General features: G+C 38.9%; 1 protein-coding gene across 1 annotated transcript; it reads right to left on the bottom strand.

The window, feature by feature from the left end:
• Nucleotides 1-921: 921 nt before the first annotated feature.
• Nucleotides 922-19,947, bottom strand: LOC140245182 (uncharacterized). The gene is made up of 6 exons (XM_072324780.1): nt 19,788-19,947; nt 18,173-18,388; nt 17,226-17,309; nt 5,684-5,905; nt 1,953-2,073; nt 922-1,594 (listed from the first exon to the last, which is right to left on the bottom strand). The coding sequence occupies exons 1-6, from the start codon at nt 19,945-19,947 to the stop codon at nt 922-924; spliced, it is 1,476 nt and encodes a 491-aa protein (XP_072180881.1).
• Between the last annotated feature and the right edge of the window lie 55 nt (nt 19,948-20,002).

The raw sequence follows: 20,002 nt of genomic DNA, 5'->3' as shown, positions 1-20,002 counted from the left end.
TTCAACCCAACCGCATTCGTTGTACATTTGTTGCAGCACTGGGCGGTGGAATGCATTTTATTAATTGCAGTCAGAAAAAAAAGGAATGATCTGTACATGGTACAAATGTATTTTCACATAGTCTTACTATAACTTTAGATTTCCGTAACATTCATCATACACCATTCTACTGCATAAGATAAATTGATGTAATGAAAAAGTATTTTTTAAATACGAGTTTCGCAACATTCAAACATTTTTTTTTTTTGAAGTCTTAGAAAGGATAATTTATCAATTACAAGATCTCATTCCTGGAGAGGGAGAGATAAACCTGTCACCACTACATCCTCTGTCTATGCTCAAAAACTGTGTAACAATAACTTCAAACTATCTTGCTTGAATATCACTTGTGGCACTGATAACCAAACAACAGTTCGACAGTTCTCGATGCTTGTTACGCAGCCTGAGTGCATTTACTTTCCTGTTCACAACACCCGACATACACTAGGCATATGGCTGGCGACCAAGCCTAAACTAACTCTTTGTAATTCAGAAATAATCTTGTCAAGCGCAGACATTCATATGATTGCGTGGTGTGATATGTCGTAAAACTATAACGAGGCGCCCCAGCAGATATCCCAGCAAAATATAAGAAAGCCCAAACTATGGTTAAAATTCCAGATTTTAAAAAAGAAAAATCTCAAAACAAACAAACAAACATAATCATCTTAAATTTCGTTTTAGGATTGTTAAGAGGGTTGTACTTTACCAGTTATACTGTCCTTAAAGGGGTAGTTATTCAATAACGCCTTGACAGATATCATTCTCAGAGTTAACAAGGATATCAGTTGGTCTGATAAAGGGCAACATTTACGTTTAATTATTTCTGATACATATCTATATTATGTTAAATGAAGCTCTGCCCTTGTCGCAAGCACAAACTTATTTATACATTATATTTTTTCTCTTTTTGTCTACCTTCGCATAGAGTGGTGTTTTGCAAGTATCAGTCCCATTATCAGGATCTACCTGATAATGTACTACCTGGTCTGAGAACATAGCTGTTGAAGAACCTACGCTGGAAGGAGCCCTGTTTACACCAGTCGTATCAGTATATCTGCCTCGCTTGGGATGTGCGTTGCGAATATTCGCATCTCGTGTGTGGGTGCAAACACCGTCGGACTTAATGCCAAAGTTAAGTGAATTGTAATAAATCTCGTCAAACAAGCACGGTTCTCCTTTGCTGACACCGTTCGTCATCCTGCGGTCTTTACCCCGGTGTTGACGGTCCCGGTAATCAACCTGGTGATAGTTGTTTTGCTCCGTTGATGTTTCTTGTAGACTACGATATTCATTGCGAGACGGAAGAGAAGTTGTCTCTGCCCCAGCAAGATGCCAGGGCATTGTTTCTATTTCTGCAATATCTTGGGAAACGTGATATGGGTCCTCTTGATGAGCTGAAAGAGTCCCAAGTCTGTTGTCTGGATGGTCAGTTAAAGGTTGGCTCACTATACCACCGTCAGCACTGGTAGGGTTCAAGACACCACGACCTGTCTCTTTCGCACACTGCTGCCGGTCGTTTGACTGGTTTGAAGCTTCTGGAGGCATGTGCCTTCTGATATAAACAAGGAGGCGAAAAGAGTTGATACTGAGTAATCAAAATGAATGTCGAAATGAATAGAAATCAAACAAAACGTTTTTTTTTCCTTTATTTTCCTTGCTTACATATCGCATCCCAACGCCTTTTGTATTTGAAAAGGAATGACAGCTCATGAAAACATTTCTCTTCATTTGTGTATTGAAATATTGCACTTCTTTAATTGACAGTTGAGGTGACCAAAAAAATTATTGAAACGCCCATCTCACACATGAGCAAACATGCAGAAAAAAGAAATATTTCTGTGTACACCGAAAATACGTAATAGGAGGAATTTATGATCATAAATTGCACTCAAGTGTCTTTTCTGACTCACCTTTTCTGTAGGTGGTTGCACAAAGCAATGGATAGAGCTGAGAGTGCGAGAATGACAGAAAGAAGGATTCCCAGGGTGGACGCAATAGCTTTTTTCCGATGACTATTATTATGATTATCGTCTGAAAGAGAAAAAGCCACGTAGATATCCCCTTGATAAATTAAATCAAGAAACACATTGAAACAGTTATCAAAAGACAGCGTTTTCATCTGTGTGAGCTTTGAAACTTAGGTATCAAGCTTTTCCTCATTGTGTTGATGAAAGCAGATTGATGATTTCAAAAGACACCGGTATGTTTGATCTTCCATCCGTACAGCCTTGTTACTCGTGCCATTCAGAAATATCCGCATGCATGAACGGGATCAAAAGCAAGGAATCGACATTACAACATAGAAGAGCAATTTATTCGTTAAAGGTAGGGAATCCCATTTGCATGCCTTAAATGAAGAGTTGTATAAATACAGTGGTATGTTGAAGAGAGTATCATTTTAGAAACTCCCATAAAGTATTGAAAGTGGAAGGTAACATTTAGTACATTTTTATTGACCGTTAGATTTTGAATTATATTTTTTTCGGGGCCCACCGTAAATTCCAGTACATTACTAGGCTACCTTTGCAGACCCATGCACTGCATGTGTGTTCATCATGTATATTTTGTGAAGAAAGTTCATCAAAACTTACAAACATTTCTATATACATTCTTGCCACACACTCTATATGTTATTACATCAGCTCTTATACTTTTAGATTTGTGTTTATAGATAAAAAATACAGAAGACTGCAACAAAAAGTGTGGCTGACACACAGAACTACTGAGTAGTTGAGTTTTGTGCATTATTCAAATTGTAGATAACTGTCGACTTCCAAATTTCTCAGCAGTGGCCTAAACAAGTCCCCTGAGGTTCATATTTAATGTTTTGCTGCATTTGGGGAGGTCTGTAAAAGGTATCCCCTACCTTTAAGGTCCAAAAAAATCTCCTATTAGGAGAAAAATCTAAAGAAGCGCAAAATTTGACGGCAATGCATGGCCTTGAAATAATCAAATCAAATCAGGGATAATGTCTGGTGAATTTTGAAAAGCCGTTGATACTCTCACTATAAAAACAAGGACAACATATGTTTCCTAGTGCAAAATGATCCAACTGATATAAAAATGTTGCTCTTTTGTATCTAATGGGCCTTGCAAAATCTAAACTGTCAATGATAAAAATTAATGTATCATCACTCTTCCACTGGCGTAGCCAGGGGGAAGCGATGGGGGAGGTCGCCCCCCCCCCCCCCCCCCCCCAAGATTTGGACCGGGGATTTGGGAGGCGGAAAAAAAAATGCGTGTATAATGTATGCATGTATACATGAGGCGGGTCTCCCTTTCAACCTTTCATCAAGTAAGATCATACTTTTTTCTCAATATTTCACTCAAAGTGTGCACCACATCGTTGAATTTCAATTAAAACATGCCAAATCTCTCGTGCTTGGGAGGGGGTATACCCCTCAAAATCCCTCCCCCTTTGTGCCCCTTTCCCTAGCTTTGTACACTGTAAAGATTTAAGCAAAATTCTGAATAATTTTGAGTGTACAAGACTTATCACTTCATGAACAAGAGGAATATCCCCTTTTAATCACCCTTTCCTCCCTCAGTACCCACCCCCCCCCCCCATCAGTTTTGTTTTTCTATAATTTCCCAAATATTCTTTCAAATGCGAGATATCTCAATTTCAACTTTAAAAAGGCACGGGAAGGGTGGTGATAACACTCGTCCACGCCTTCTCCCTGCTCGCCCCCCCCCCCCCCTGCATACAAGTAGACTGTTGCTACACTTTGAACATAAACAGTGTTCCAAATTTGCCACAAAATGTGTGCACCAAAACGTTTAACTGCAACCACAAAATTATACAGAATCTCCTTCCACGGACTTCCTACACTTCTCTTCTGATTGAAAAATTTCCAGATAGGGCCTATTCCAACAAAATGTGCGCCAGATTGTTGAATTTCAGTTCTGAAACTGAAAAAAAAAAAAAAAAAAACCTCCCTTGAATATGGGAGAGCTATCTTACCAAACTCCCATTGCTTGGTACCCACTATAGACTTGGTACACTTTGGGGGATGACAATTTCTGAATTTTCCACAAAAAGTGTGCTCCAGATCGCTTCATTTCAATTCTAAAAACGCCAAAGCTTCGTCGAGCGGAGGGGGGGGGGGGGAGCCGCCCTCCCACACCCTCCCCCTAAGCTCTACCTCACTAGACTTTGTACATACAACACAGGTAATGCACATTCGGAATAAGAGCTAAATTCCACGATTTTAACACGTCTCTGAAAAAGTCCTATTTATTTCCATTATTATTTGGTACGCATTGCACCAAAAGTTTTTACCAGATCGCTGAATTTCATGTCTGAAAAAAGCAAAATTACAATACCTCCGTGAAGGAGGAGAAATGCCCCTTATCTACACCCTCGTGTGCATGCTTTTTCTGTTTGATTGCTGAACAGACAGCGTTAATGATATTCATTGTAAGATTTAACACAAGAAGTTTATCTAAATGATACCATTTTATATAGGCAAAATATTGTTCAATGATAATCTACATCAAAATATATTGTTATACCTTAAACAAGTGGGACTGTTTCAAGCCGATAAAACACGCAAAAACATGCATCAAAGTGCACCATTTAGACACAAAAATGCAAAAAGTTATCACCTTGGGAGGGGGACACCTCCCTTCCACACCCTCCCCTCCCCCCTCGCTCGCTCCGCTCGCTCGGGCTCAGTCGCGTTCATGATATACAGTGTAAGAATTAATACAAGAAGTTTATTGAAATGATACCATTTTATAGGCAAATTGTTCAATAATAAAATGTCATCAAACTATAAACTAAACAAGTGGGACTGTTTCAAGTCCAAAAAACACGCAAAACATGCATCAAATTGCACCATTTGCAACATCAAAACGCAACGAGTTTTTACCGTGGGAGGGGGGACACCCCCTCCCACACCTCCCCTTCCCCACTCGCTCGCTCCGCTCGCTCAGGCTCAGTCGCGCTCATGATATTCAGTGTAAGAATTGATACAAGAATTTTACTTAAATGACACATTTTTTATGCAAATTGTTCAATGATAATCTACATCAAAATATACTGCTACCTCAAACAAGTGGGACTGTTTCAAGTCGATAAACACACAAAAACATGCATCAAATTGAACCATGTAAGACACAAAAATGCAAAATGTTCTCACCGTGGGAGAGGGGGACACCCTCCTCCCACACCCTCCCCTTCCCCCTCGCTCACTCCGTTCGCTCGAGCTCAGTCGCGATCATCATATTCAGTGTAAGAATTAATACAAGAAGTTTATCTAAATTATACCATTAGAGCAAGATTGTTTAATAATAATCGACATGAAAATATATTACTACCTTACACGAGTGAGACTGTTTCAAGTCGATAGAACGCGCAAAAACATGCATCAAATTGCACCATTTACAACATCAAAATGCAAAAAGTTCTCACCGTGGCAGGGGGGGGGAACTCCCCTCCCCTCCCCCCCCCCCCCCCCCCCGCAGACTACCCCCCCAAGATGACATTCTGGCTACGTTGTTACACTCTTCACCTTGTTAAGCGACAACAATGTCTCATTTCTTTGTTCGTAATATTTCCTTCAAGCAGAAGTTGTTTTAAAGTTGTTAGATATAAATGCATGTCATAGCATACTGTGAGAAGCATTGCTGCAAATACCGTCTCTTTTATTTTCCACTCTCGAACAGGACGGGACAGGAGCATTCCAAACCGGGAAGTAAGTTGACCAACCAGGTAGTCCCACACACTGAAGTGTCGCGCTGCCATTGATGACGTAACTTTCGTCACAGGTGAGAGTTAACCGGGACCCAAAGTTTGTGTCACTGGAGTCCCAATTACCATAAGGCACGTGACCGGGATGATCACAAGACCCAAGCGGACCTGTAAAAGTAAACAAAAAATATCAACAAACAGGTATTTCCTGTCTAAGTGCACACCTTCAGTTTTACGTGAATATTACGCCAATAAAAGACATAAAGCATGGTTTCACACACACACACACACACACACACACACACACACGGAAAAACATGACTAATCTACACTAAGTAAACCGCTCATGCTGGTACTGTCGATTTTTAGAAGACTGCACTATTGGTGAACATGCAGTGAAATGAAAAAGTGTTTTGAGAGGTAACATGTGCGATAAACATTATACATTACATTGGCATACAAATAAAGATACTAATTACATTAACGGTAAAAAAAAAATGCCGATAAGGAATGAAATGGATGGATCTTCAAAAAAGTACTGAACTGAATTATCACGTGAATATCCTACAACAATCTCAGAGTATAAGTTTTGAAAGAGTGCGAAAAACATAGACATGTACATCAAAGACCACAGAGATATTCGTACATTTCACACACACACACACACTCACACACACAACACACAAACACACACACACACACAAACAAACTCACAATGCATCAGCCTGATTCCAAGAATTGTTTCCAATTATCTGACATAAACTTTTTAATAAATATTTTCAGCTTTATTTTAAAACATTAACAGCACTGCATTCAGCGTGTTTCTACAGAACCCCAAATTCCGGGTCTATCGGATTGTATCCGATAGAGGAGCATGTAGAAACGCACCAGTAACGGTTTCTTTCAGATTCAGATTCCGATACCGATTCCGATTATCTTAGCCGTCTCACGAGGTAGTTCTTGCCGGGTCAGTTCCCCGTTTCGCTGTGGAAAAAAGCCGGGTTCAATAACCCGATACAGCTACATCTGTAGCTGATGTGAGGTCGCGGTATGACCTAGTTCGACCTGGCTGTATTATCTGAAGTCACCATTGGCGTCATCGTACTTCATCAGACACAGTGCTAAACTAGACTGCAAAAACACCCTCGCTCGACAATCGTACCAGCCGTCATCGTGAATTTTTATTTACCCAAGATGCACTAAGTCAACTTTCCAGACATCCGGTCACAACTGCATACAGGCGTAGAATCGGATTCTAACCGATTATACGCTTTCTGTAGAAACAATTTAACCTGGGTCTGCGTTAGCGCAGTATTTCATTACCCGGTATGCGTTTGCAAATTTTAGGTCTGTCGGATTGTCTGTAGAAACACGCTGATTGTTTACTATACCCGTATCAGGCATCTGAGCTGAGGTTCTACAAAATTTATTTCCCTCGCATTACGCGCGGGATTATGCGCCAACAGGGAGAAGAGGAGCAAATTTTCCATATTCCCCGCTTTGGCAAATGCCTATGGGGAATATAGCATCCGCGCACTTGAGCTCCAAGTGAGGAGATGACAGTTTCTCACGGAGAAGTTTCGCGACGAATAGTCCGGGAGCCAGCGGGGGTCAGCCTAGCTGAAAAGGTTACCAATTTTTATGTATATAGCAATTTAGTACATATGCCCCTAAGTATGGAAATGCACGTCTGGCTGGTCATCGGTGGTGGGTGTGGCCAGGAGGGCCAAAAAAAGGACCCCTCAAAATTAGGCTAGCCTAGCTGGAAAAGTAACCCCATGAAAACCACGGGAACTTGTTCGTTACACTTACGGGATAAATGAATGACCATTGCCAGACGTTTTAAGTGGTGGGGGGTAGCCGCCAGACGCTCTTAAAGGCCCAACTCCAGCTAGGCTAGCCTAGCTGAAAAAGTAACCTCATGAAAACCACTGGAACTTGTTCGTTACACTTACAGGATAAATGAATGACCATTGCCAGACGTTTTAAGTGGTGGGGGGTAGCCGCCAGACGCCCTTAAAGACCCAAATTTTTCCAGCTAGGCTAGCCTAGCTGAAAAAGTAACCTCATGAAACCCACTGGAACTTGTTCGTTACACTTACAGGATAAATGAATGACCATTGCCAGACGTTTTAAGTGGTGGGGGGTAGCCGCCAGACGCCCTTAAAGACCCAAATTTTTCCAGCTAGGCTAGCCTAGCTGAAAAAGTAACCTCATGAAACCCACTGGAACTTGTTCGTTGCACTTACAGGATAAATGAATGACCATTGCCAGACGTTTTAAGTGGTGGGGGGTAGCCGCCAGACGCCCTTAAAGACCCAAAATTTTCCAGCTAGGCTAGCCTAGCTGAAAAAGTAACCTAATGAAACCCACTGGAACTTGTTCGTTACACTTACAGGATAAATGCATGACCATTGCCAGACGTTTTAAGTGGTGGGGGGTAGCCGCCAGACGCCCTTAAAGATCAAACTTTTTCCAGCTATATAGGCTAGCCTATAGCTGAAAATATAACCTAATGAAACCCACTGGAACGTGTTATTTACACTTACAGGATATATGCATGGCCGTTGCCAGACGTTTTAAGAAGTGGGGGAGGGGGGGGGGTGTAGCCGCCAGATGCCCTCAAAGACCCAATTTTACCAGCTAGACTATAACCCTGGCTGGAAAAGTAACCTCCTGAAACCCACTGGAACTTGTTCTATGTTTGTATCTCACCTGATAAACACTGTCGACATAGTATTCCGGTGTTCTTTCAATAACTTTCCACACTTTTGAGCTATATGATCACCAAATTCACTCCTCAGATCATCTAATGATTGCTGTCAAGTGTTAATATTGGTGACGTCCGACTACGTCAACAGTCAAAAAGTCAATGAACTAGGCCTATGCCATTTGAAAATCTCTGTAATCACAAAGTCGATATGTGGACGAGACATCACTTCGCTTTTGCCTTGTTAAATGGTGAATATTAAATTAATTTGTAAGCTTCCGTTTCTAATTCATACAGCACCAGCATACATGTCTGAGAATAGCGGTAAAGAAGATTAGAGTCTTTGGCAACAAGTGCAAAATTAAATTCTGTGCCTTATTTGCTAAACAAACGTGGTAGGAGGACAACGACCTGTTAGGCAATATGGCGGACCAATAGCTCTATATTATTAGTGTTATAGAATAAATGACAATGATGTAGTTCTGAAGCATACTTTTCATTAGATGCTTCTGCAATGACTCAATGTATACTTTTAATCGAACTAAGTATAATTATATCCATGACTTGCTCATGAATTACGGCAGAACGATTCCGTGAGGAAAGTTTTCTGTCATGTCATTACGGAAGAAGTGAACGTGTCAATATTTTGCTATTTGTTCCATAATTATTTCTGAAGTGGTTAAATGTATTTTCCTAAAACATTTTTTCTTTTATATAATACCTACGTTGCATCCAAATGCCGGGCCATGTATTCAAAGGTCAAAGATCATAGGTTAATGGAAGTAGGGCATACATTGTACAACATTTCACTAAGTTGTTTTTTTTTTTTTTTTTTTTTTTTGGGGGGGGGGATGATTCAAAGTGTCCTAAAACCTTGTATTTTAATACATGTATTTAGTTTTGTAGTCACGACTCTTGCTATGAATGATGCCAAACTCTTCCCGCTCATACAAATGCAGCCGTTTCAGGGAAATAATTATGATAATGATTGGTAATCCTGAAGTGGTTCATAACATTCCATTGATACTATGTATAGAACAGAAAGTGAATTTGACAATGGTAGATATCCGCAATTTACTCTTTGACAGGTTCTATCATCCGATTAATAATGTATAAATTGAATATACAGTAGTCCCCTATTCAGTAACTACAGGTTAAGTTAGATAAGCTGCATTCATTTTGCACGCGACCATGGCGTTATAGCCAAAGATGATTGAATTCTGTAAATCTCTGTGTGCCTGCACAGGATTGGAAAACGAAACAACTTTCTGTGTACAGAACAACGAAACAGAAACTGGTGCATGCATTATCTCAGTCACTTTGTTATGCATCATGATGATTTGCTCATTGCAGTTCCGGAATCTCAGCTCGAGGGACTCGAATTGATCCTAAATCAGTCGGCATGCGTGTATCACCCAAAACAATATCTGAACACAATTATAACTGCAGTCCTCCATAGTCTGTATTGGTTGTCGATAAGGGCTGGTATCAAGTTTGATTTTCATATTATTTACAGTACCGAAGTTGTATTTAATTGTTTTCATCGAAATGCCCGTATACGGTATGCGTATCTCGCAGTTAACTCTTTAAACCATAGTTGTAATCTACGTGCCAAGAATCTCATGTTTTCAATAAGCGTGAACTCCAAGACATGTCGTGATAAGGACTTTAAGACAATTGGCATCGTCATTATAAAACGAATTCCCCTTTTACAAGACACGTTTTAGATTTTAGATAGAAATATGGATTCGTTTGAATGCATACAAACAGCTTCTTAAATCCTCTTACATTTTGTTTTTAAGACATGGTGTATACTTTAGTGTAAGAAGTGTAAGAAGCATGCTCTTGTTTTAGAGGCTTTGAGTACTGGTAAGAAGCATATGTTATTCTTATAGATTATGTGAATAAGTACGCATTCAAGAACGTTTTGAATAAAACGTATCCAGACAACTGCATATCATATTTTCACCTCTTCCTTATACATGCAGATGTATACTCTTGCCGAGAAGGTTAACTGTTTGATAGATATAGTGCTCACCTTATTGAAAAGGTAATTCGGTAAATTTTTGGTTTCAGTATATTATTCAAACACAACTAAGTTAACTTTTACATTAACATTTTCACAACTCACAAATTCTGCACGCGCACACATTTCATGATTCACAAGATCCAAGTTACACTAATCCTATTTACTTTGCAGAGTGCAACAACAACATAAGTTATATGCTGAGCAAATAGGCTTACATCAGTTCGCACTATTCAAGGTGTAGAGTAGTTAAGGAACTAAATCGTACCCGATTTTGTGATGCTAAGTTGCACCTTGAGATGATGGGCAATATTGCCCCTGTAAAGGAGCAGGCAGTGACACTGACTTGCTCCTTTGAAGGAGCAATTTTGCAGCAGTCATGGAGCAAATAAGCACCACATAGGTGCAACATCATACCAATAAGGCACAAGGTTGCACCCTCAAGAGAGGGTACATTCTTGCATCCTTCGGGCATAGAGTTGCACCTAAAGGTACGAGGTTGCGCCTTTTTCAAGGGGGCAAAGTTGCTCCCGAGGGTGTAACTTTCACCCTTTCTTGCGGGTACAAAGTAGCATCCAAAGTTCCAAGATTGCACCCTCAAAACAAGGCACAATCTTGGAACTTTGGGTGTTTCTTTGCACCCTCACGAAAGGATGTAAAGTTGCACCAAGATGTAAAGGCTACACGGGGTGCAAAGGTGCGCCGAAAGGTAAAGGGTGCAAGAAAGCACCCTCAAGAAAGGTGCAACTTAGCACCACTTAATGTGGGTGGAAAGATGCACCCTCACGAAGAGGTGCAATCTAGCACCACTTTGTGTGGGTGGAAAGATGTACCCAAGGGAACATTTTCGCACCCTCAATAAAGGGTTCAACTTTGCACCCTCTCTGCAGTATTATTTTATACACACGTGAATTCCTTGTTCCTGTGAGCTACGTTTAATATGAGCGTGACCCAGTATTAGACACGTGTCAAGTCTTTGCAGACACAGAATTTTTTTTTCATATTTTTTAAAGGTCATTTAAAACAAATTTAAATATATATTTATTTCTTTTAAGTTAAGAGGAGGAAATGTGGAGATCATGACCTGTGATACATGTTACGGGAAGTCTATATTTTTATGTCTACTCGGTTTTTTTTCAACTACAAGGAATTACCTATATATGAGCTAATTGGATAAAGAAGCTGAGCATTCCTTTTTTTTCATCAGTTAATGTCAGTGCTGGTGTATTATTCTTGAAAAGTTGGCATCTAAATGTCCTCCAAACCAAGTACTTACTGTATAAAATTATATTTCTGTGAGTTACGTTTCTTATGAGCATGACAGATCTGTAGACACGTGTCATAGTGGTTACAAACACTAAGTTTCTTTTGCTTTCATCGTTATCAAGAAGCGATTTTGAACAATTTCAGATGTTCAGGTTTTTTTTTCAATTTCGTTACGAGAAGGCAATAATGATTTCATGTAAAATATGTTAAGGAAAGTTGATAGTTTGGTTATTTTATCATTACTCATCTTCGTCTTCTCAACAAGAAGATGATACACATGAGCTCATTTGCTAAAGAAGTTGAAGGATGTTTAATTGCTGGTAGCCACGTAGGGGCTTTTGTCATAACATTTTGCATCTTAATCCCTCGAAACTATTAAAGTACATGCAGTATTAGTTTATAGAAAACATAATATTTTTGTTGTTGCTGTGACTGAGCTTATTCATATGAATTTTAGACATGTTTCTCATATGTTTCTGTCATATGCTTTACTGAAGAACAGCAAATGTTGAGTTTATTGGCAAGAGAGGTTGATCATTACTTTACATTTAAGCTCATTGAAGTGCCGGAGCATAAACTTGTCTTGAAATATTAGCATCCAAAACCCTCCAAACCAAAAACGTGCAATACTAGACACGACAGGAATTCCTTGTTGTTGTGAGTTATGTTTCTTAAAAACACTGATTTTTTCTGCTTTTGCAGTGTACTATGTTCAAAAACACTCTTGAACAATTATCAGATTTCGTTTCTTTCTTAAGAGAAGAACACGGTGAGGTAATGTGAAGCATGTTCCTATAAGTTTTATTTCGTTAATAATTTTTCTTTACCCATCTCCTCAACCGTAAGGTGATATGGTACCTAGAAAGTCATAGGCCAAAGGTGTTGAGCTTTACTTCCCCTTTTCAAAGTAAATTTAAGAGCTGGGGCATTATTTTTTTAAAAGTTGGCATTTTAAGCTATGTACACCGAGGACGAGTCTTACTGAATGGATTTCTTGTTGCAGTAGAATTGTATTTTTTTTTTATGAGCTTGATGGAGTATTAGACAATTGTATAAAGTGTTTGCAAAAACTGTTAATGTATTCCCTTTTGCTAATGTCCAAAGAGTTCATTTGCCAAGTTTTGATTGTCTTTTGTTTTAATCATCAGGGGTCTGTTTTATCATGGTCATAGAGGAAAGAAACTTAATTATAAAAAAAGCCTTCATATAAGAAGAGATACTGTAGGACACAATTTCATCAAAAGTTGTGATTTTCAACATTTCCAAAATGCAATTGATGAATATTTCTCCCCAGGGCACAGAAAGAAAGTAGTTTTTGGTCTTGTTTTTTTTTTTCACGTCAGTATGTTATAATACCCGCGGGTTTACGCCCATCCCACCAATTTCCATCCGGATACTGTACCCGGCCCTGTTTTTTTGTTTTTTTTTTTGTTTTTTTTTTACACTGCAAAGAAAATGAGAACACTGATGTTTGAGAAAAATCCCGACATGTTTGATTGGGTAATTCTTTTTTGATGTCTATTATTCTTTCCAAATAAGTTTTTTGGTTATCACTGAGGACAAATACAGATACCCTATTTCTTCTACCAAAACCACAGCACTGTATATTCTCATATTTCTACAGTATTTTGTCTCAACACTTGCCCTATTAATATTTCAAAGCATGTTTCCATGTGCGCTCAAGAAACTCCCCCATTAAAGGAGACCTCCGGGTGATTCTCAGATGTTTACATTTGTACAACTATGAATTAGTTATACTGAGGACAGAGTTTCAGAATTTGTGATAATTGGGATGAGGAATAAGAATATTTTCAAAAAATAGAGCAAATTGCAATGAACAAGGATGATGACATGGGAGAGTCACCATAAGAATGCATGAGTTGGGGCTCAAGGAAGCAGAACAAAAGAATAAGGCATGCATAGATTATAGACAGGTGAACTCGCAAGCTAGCGGTATTGTTATGGAATTACACTGCTATCATTTCTGAAATATGTGAACCTTATAGCTGGTAAAATTGTGTCTTTGAGAGCGTCTGGGGGCTACGCCCCACCACTTAAAGCGTCTGGCAACGGTCATGCATTTATTCTGTAAGTTTAAGAACAAGTTCCAGTGGGTTTCATGGGGTTACTTTCCTAATTTTCAGCTAGGCTAGCCTAGCTGGTAAGAGTTTGGTCTTTGGGGCGTCTGGCGGCTATTGTCTAGCAACGATCATTCAATTATCCTTTGAGTTTATCACAAGAACAAGTTCCAGTGGGTTTCAGGAGGTTATTTTTCCAGCTATATATAGGCTATAGCTTAGTCTAGCTGGAAAAATTGGGTCTTTAAGGGCGTCTGGCGGCTTCCCCCCCCCCCCCCCCCACAACCACCATTTAAAACGTCTGGCAACGGTCATGCATATCCTGTAAGTATAAAGAACAAGTTCCAGTGGGTTTCACAAGGTTACTTGTTCAGCAAGGCAAGCCTAGCTGGAAAAAGTTTGGTCTTTAAGGGCGTCTGGCGGCTACCCCCCACCACTTAAAACGTCTGGCAATGGTCATTCATTTATCCTGTAAGTGTAACAAATAAGTTCCAGTGGGTTACATTAGGTTACTTTTTCAGCTAGGCTAGCCTAGCTGGAAAAATTTGGGTCTTTAAGGGCGTCTGGCGGCTACCCCCACCACTTAAAACGTCTGGCAATGGTCATTCATTTATCCTGTAAGTGTAACGAACAAGTTCCAGTGGGTTTCATGAGGTTACTTTTTCAGCTAGGCTAGCCTAGCTGGAAAAATTTGGGTCTTTAAGGGCGTCTGGCGGCTACCCCCCACCACTTAAAACGTCTGGCAATGGTCATTCATTTATCCTGTAAGTGTAACGAACAAGTTCCAGTGGTTTTCATGAGGTTACTTTTTCAGCTAGGCTAGCCTAGCTGGAGTTGGGCCTTTAAGATCGTCTGGCGGCTACCCCCCACCACTTAAAACGTCTGGCAATGGTCATTCATTTATCCTGTAAGTGTAACGAACAAGTTCCAGTGGTTTTCATGGGGTTACTTTTCCAGCTAGGCTAGCCTAATTTTAGGGGGTCCTTTTTGTGGCCCTCCTGGCCACACCCACCACCGATGACCAGCCAGACGTGCATTTCCATACTCAGGGGCATATGTACTAAATTGCTATACACATAAAAATTGGTAACCTTTTCAGCTAGGCTGACCCCCGCTGGCTCCCGGTCTAGAAGGGCAAATTCCCATAGGTTACTGTGTGAGCTGACTGTTTCTTCACTCATTAATTCACTCGATTTCTCTTTATTCCTGATCATTAGCCTTCTTGTCCTTGTGTGGATTCTTCTCTAGTATCTAATATCAACTTCAGTCTTTAAATGTTGGTATGTTTTCTCCCCCACTAAAGAACTGGAACATCCAAATGATATTTAATATCAAAAGTAAAATGAAATGATATTCATAATGCAATAGGTGCAATACATTGCTCAGCTGAATTTTTCAGAAGGCGATTCTCCTAGAATAACACGTTGTCGTTGTTGTTTTGTCTTTGTTAGGAACTATAATGAGGTGCTCATGTAGAAACTATTTTGTAAGATATTATGTATGGTGTCATTTTGTAAGTCACGGATATCCGCAAGCGATCCAACGAGCAAAGAAGTTTCCATATGAAAATCATTTCTTTTTTCGGAGGTTTTTCTTTGATTGATTGATTGATTATTTGTTTGTTTCTTTGTTGTTTGTTTAATTTTCAAATTACGTGAAGTAAACATAGGTAGTCCGATGCGGTCAGATTGTTATTATTTTCATAGCCGTGTCCGTTCTAAATTATCTCTTCAGAGATGAGCATTTCTACATGATTGCTGGGTTTCTAGTTGACAGTAGAACTACATGTAATAATAATATCAATAACTCACAATATTTATATAGTGCACTATCACATGAAATGAGTTAGGGGAAAACAAGAAAATGGAAGAAGAAGAAGAAAGAAAGAAAGAAAGAAAGAAAGAAAGGATAGCTCGTTACACTTACAGAGATGGTAAGACATGAGACATAAGAATATTCAGTAAACAAATAAGTTTTAACATGGATTAAAATTTGTCAATTGAGTCTTTTTGTTTTATACATTCAGATAAATAATATTGTTCCAAAGCTGAGGGGATGCTGACTGAAAAGATGGTGAACTGTAAGAGTGGGTACTGATAGGAGTAACTATTAAAAGTGATTTGGTGTTTGACCGCAAGTTCTAGGAGGGTAGGTATTCTGTTATTAGGTGTTGAAGATAAACCGGTGCGGTGTTTCCGCAAGCATTTAGTAATAATAATAATTGTATTTATATGGCGCTTCATACTGACGTTTCTAAGCACACTGTTGCTACTCATACCAAAAAGACTAGAAAACACAATAACATTAACAAAATCAGCGTTAACTGTAACAAAAGAAGAAGAAAGAAAAGAAAAGAAAAGAAAGATACATATGATACAATGATACAATTGATACAATAATTGATAACTGACTGTGTGCGCCTCCAGGGGAAAAAAAAAATTACAACTGATTAAACAGGTGAGTTTTGAGAAGAATTTCAAATGATTCAACAGATGAGGCATTCTGAATATAAAGAGTGAGTTTATTCCAAAGAGTGGGGGCAATGGAAGAGAAGGCTCGGTCACCATAACGGGTTTTTGTACGTGGCCATGAAGTAATTGGAGAGAGGAAGGTGAACGGAGGGGTCTGGGAGAAGAGGAGGAGCGGAGAGAGACTAGGTTTTGAAGATATATGGGTGCAAGATTACGTGCGATTTTGTACGTCAGAAGTAGGATCTTGAAAGTAATACGGGAATGGACTGGAAGCCAATGGAGTGAGCGGAGAACAGGAGATATATGGTCATGTCTCCTACTGAGGGAGACTAATCTAGCGGCTGAATTTTGGATACGTTGGAGAGGGGATATGTGAGAAAGAGGGAGGCCGGCAAGGAGGGAGTTGCAGTAGTCCAGATAGGAGGAGACGAAGGCATGGACGAGCCGCTCAGCTGATGATTGATCAAGCAGACGCCTGATCTTCCCTATTTTGAAAATACCCCCAATACACATCACATTTGAAAGTTAACATCATAATTTTAAAGTTTATTCGTTCTTGAATTCTTAACATTATGCAGCCCTCTCAGGAGTGGCGTAAAGATTAACATGAACGACGTTTAGCAAGAAGCCTGGCAGCAGAGTTTTGTACTCTCCGCAGTTTGTTGATTTGTGCATCAGGCAGACCGTACAAGACTGTTGCAAAATCGATGCGAGGTATAACAAGTGCCTGAGCAAGTCTTTAGGTTGTCTTTTTTTTTTTCATCTCTTTTTCTTTCTCTCTTTCTTTTCCCTAGCGCTTAGTACGAAAGGAAAGAAATTGATAAATGGGATCATGTCATGATATTGGTATAGTAGGGTACCCCTGGCACTCTGGCAAACATACAAGATATCAAAATCAAGTATACATATAACTGATAATTTATCAAAGGTTTCTTACCTCGGCATTTCAATCTGACAGTCTGATTCATCAGACACTTAGTCGATACGTTAGAACAATCCATCAAACGTCGAAACGAATCACCTGTAAAATGATATTGAGAGAACCATTCACTACGAGCTTACAAGGATCATGATTGATTAGTAATATTACAGAATTGTGAAGTAAATGAAATGGTGAGACGTAATAATTGTGTTGATATTAATATCTGCAAAAGTACTCCTTTTCAACCTAGCCCATACAAGACGTTTTACTGGCTTATTTTTACGATGTTCCTTTCATTCTTGAATGGCAATATGTAGATTAAATGTTTTCTTTTGGGACGAACGATGTGCCGTGATACAAGCAGTTGACTCTACCTAGTCACACACATCACAGTAGCTCGCCTTTGTTTATATCGTTTTTAATACAATGTAAGTTTGAAATGGACAAGTTTACTGAGTTCTTCACATCGACAAATAAAGAAATCTTTGGATTAGTGACGAGGGGGGTTGAGCTTTTTTTTTTTTTTTTTGTCTTTATGTGCATGATAAAAATCTTCTGAAGAAACATATGAGATCTTTACGACAGTTTCCTTCCGAGGACCAAGATAGGATATCACGGTATGCTCTCACACTCTTACACCAAATCTGGTCTTAAACAAGGGAAGTAAGTTTAAAGATATTTGAGTAAACCTTAGTTTTCATTTCAGTATACTTCTTCATTTTAGTTGAAATATTGTATACGTGCATACTAATGCAGTGATTTTTTTTTTTAAATGACCAGTGGCGGATCCAGAGGGGACGCATCTCGGGCGCCCCACCCCCATTAATTTTGTTAAAACAAAAGAAACAAAAAAAAAGTCATGAAACCCAGAAGTGGCAACACAATTTTTTTTTGCCCCCCCCCTTCTTTTTTTTTTTTTTTTTACAAATTCCTGGTTCTGCCCCTGATAACACTACAGTCACCTTCTGAACATAATACCCGTTGATAACTGTGCCTCTTTGCTGTAATGGGCAAAGTTTGAGCCGAATACTCTTCTGCCGCTGGGAAGCCAAGTTCACCGCAGATCACTTCAGCAGCTTTGGAGGTAAATCCGTCATAGCAGACATAGCTGACTGGTTCAAGGACCACTAGGCCTTCTATTGGAGAGGGTCCGTCAACCATCTTCACAGATGGTATTCCTCGAAAACAAAATGAACAACGATCCACGGCTTAGTAGTGCTCCTGATGATTTACGACTAAATAAAGTACTAATATTATGAATAGTGCATTTTTTAAAATCTACGAATTTTTTGTTTGTTAGTCGAGATGGAAAGAAAGAATGAAATTTGAATGCCTCTTTTGGCCTTTTTTGTCAAGATAATGACATTATATATCGATGTGACAGGTACAACCACCACAACAACAAAAATCGCACATACGATTGGTTCATTTCAAAATAGATCTTGATAAATTTTTGGTGCCAAGAGAGTATAGTTTTAGTTTACAATCGGAGTTACCTTTTTCTATTTCTCCTTGCATTTCATTTCTGAAGTGTTGAATAATGCCATGTTTTCCACGTATAGAATATTTGATTTTCATCTGTGATATAATTATATAACTTAACTGCAGTTTTCTTACTTTTCTACCCACACAGAATACGTAAGGAAGCATTCGGCAATGTCGTTGATTCTTCAAAGTATTAAACAACGAGCACAGTGCGCTAGATTATTATGTGATTTTATCATTACTTTACAAATAACGTAATATTATTTTCTTTACTCCACACACAATATGAAGTCTATTGTTGCACTTCATGTTCTATATTTCTGCCCCTCAACAAAAAAAAAACAAAAAACAAACAAACAAACGAAGGGCTGAACTTCTACTTTGTTTAATAGTGGTATGTGAAGATTAGTCTGTTGTTGGTTTTTTTTTTCTCTAATATTTTTAAATAAATTTTCCAAATATTTTCTGGCTAATATTTGTTTGTTTGCTATGCAATGTCATCCCAGGAAACTTTTCAGCATGCTATCAAAACGACCAGAATCATCGACGATAAATCTATTTCTTCAAAGATCAAAAAGGCATATGATGAAAGTCTATAATTCCTTCAGGGTTATATTGATTGGAAACCATTGTCTTACAGTCTTGTAGCTTCTCTGTTACCCTGTTTCCATCTGGATTAAGGAATACCAAAGGTTTCCAATTCGATATTTACATCATATCTATCGAAAACCGTCGTGACTTTCTTTACATTTCACTGGATTAAGTAATCTTAACCACAAAGTATTACATAATTTTCGTACAGCATTTCGACCAATACGCATATCAGCAAATCGCAACAGCCTTTCAATTGTAATAGCTGAATTTTAACATCACCTTTTACGAAAAATGAGGGTAGGTGATGTTTTTTTATCAATTTGACATTCCTTTAGGATTTATGTACATTGCCTTTGTGTGGACATTTCGTGCATTCAGACACACAAAAAGAAAGCACTGTTCATTAAAAATATATGTATATTATTTTGTAATAGATCTACAGCGAATATCTTCGTATAAAGAATTATTTGACACCAGGTAAACGTCAAAAACACTTACCTTCATAACACTTTACACTCAGCTTGAAGTTCACTGGGTAGATATATATACCATAGAATATGGAAAGCTGAATCTCATGGGTCAGTGAAATAACGGGGGAGCTCTGGTTATAATTTATTATCACAGTCAGAGACGACTTGTTAGCTATATCTTCCAACATGTAGAATCCCATCACTTTGTTGTTGAAAGATTTTATTTGAGTGAGAATTCGCCGT

Source organism: Diadema setosum, chromosome 22, assembly GCF_964275005.1.
Source record: "Diadema setosum chromosome 22, eeDiaSeto1, whole genome shotgun sequence".
Classification (NCBI taxonomy): Eukaryota; Metazoa; Echinodermata; class Echinoidea; order Diadematoida; family Diadematidae; genus Diadema; species Diadema setosum.
This window is presented reverse-complemented; position numbering and strand designations above follow the sequence as displayed.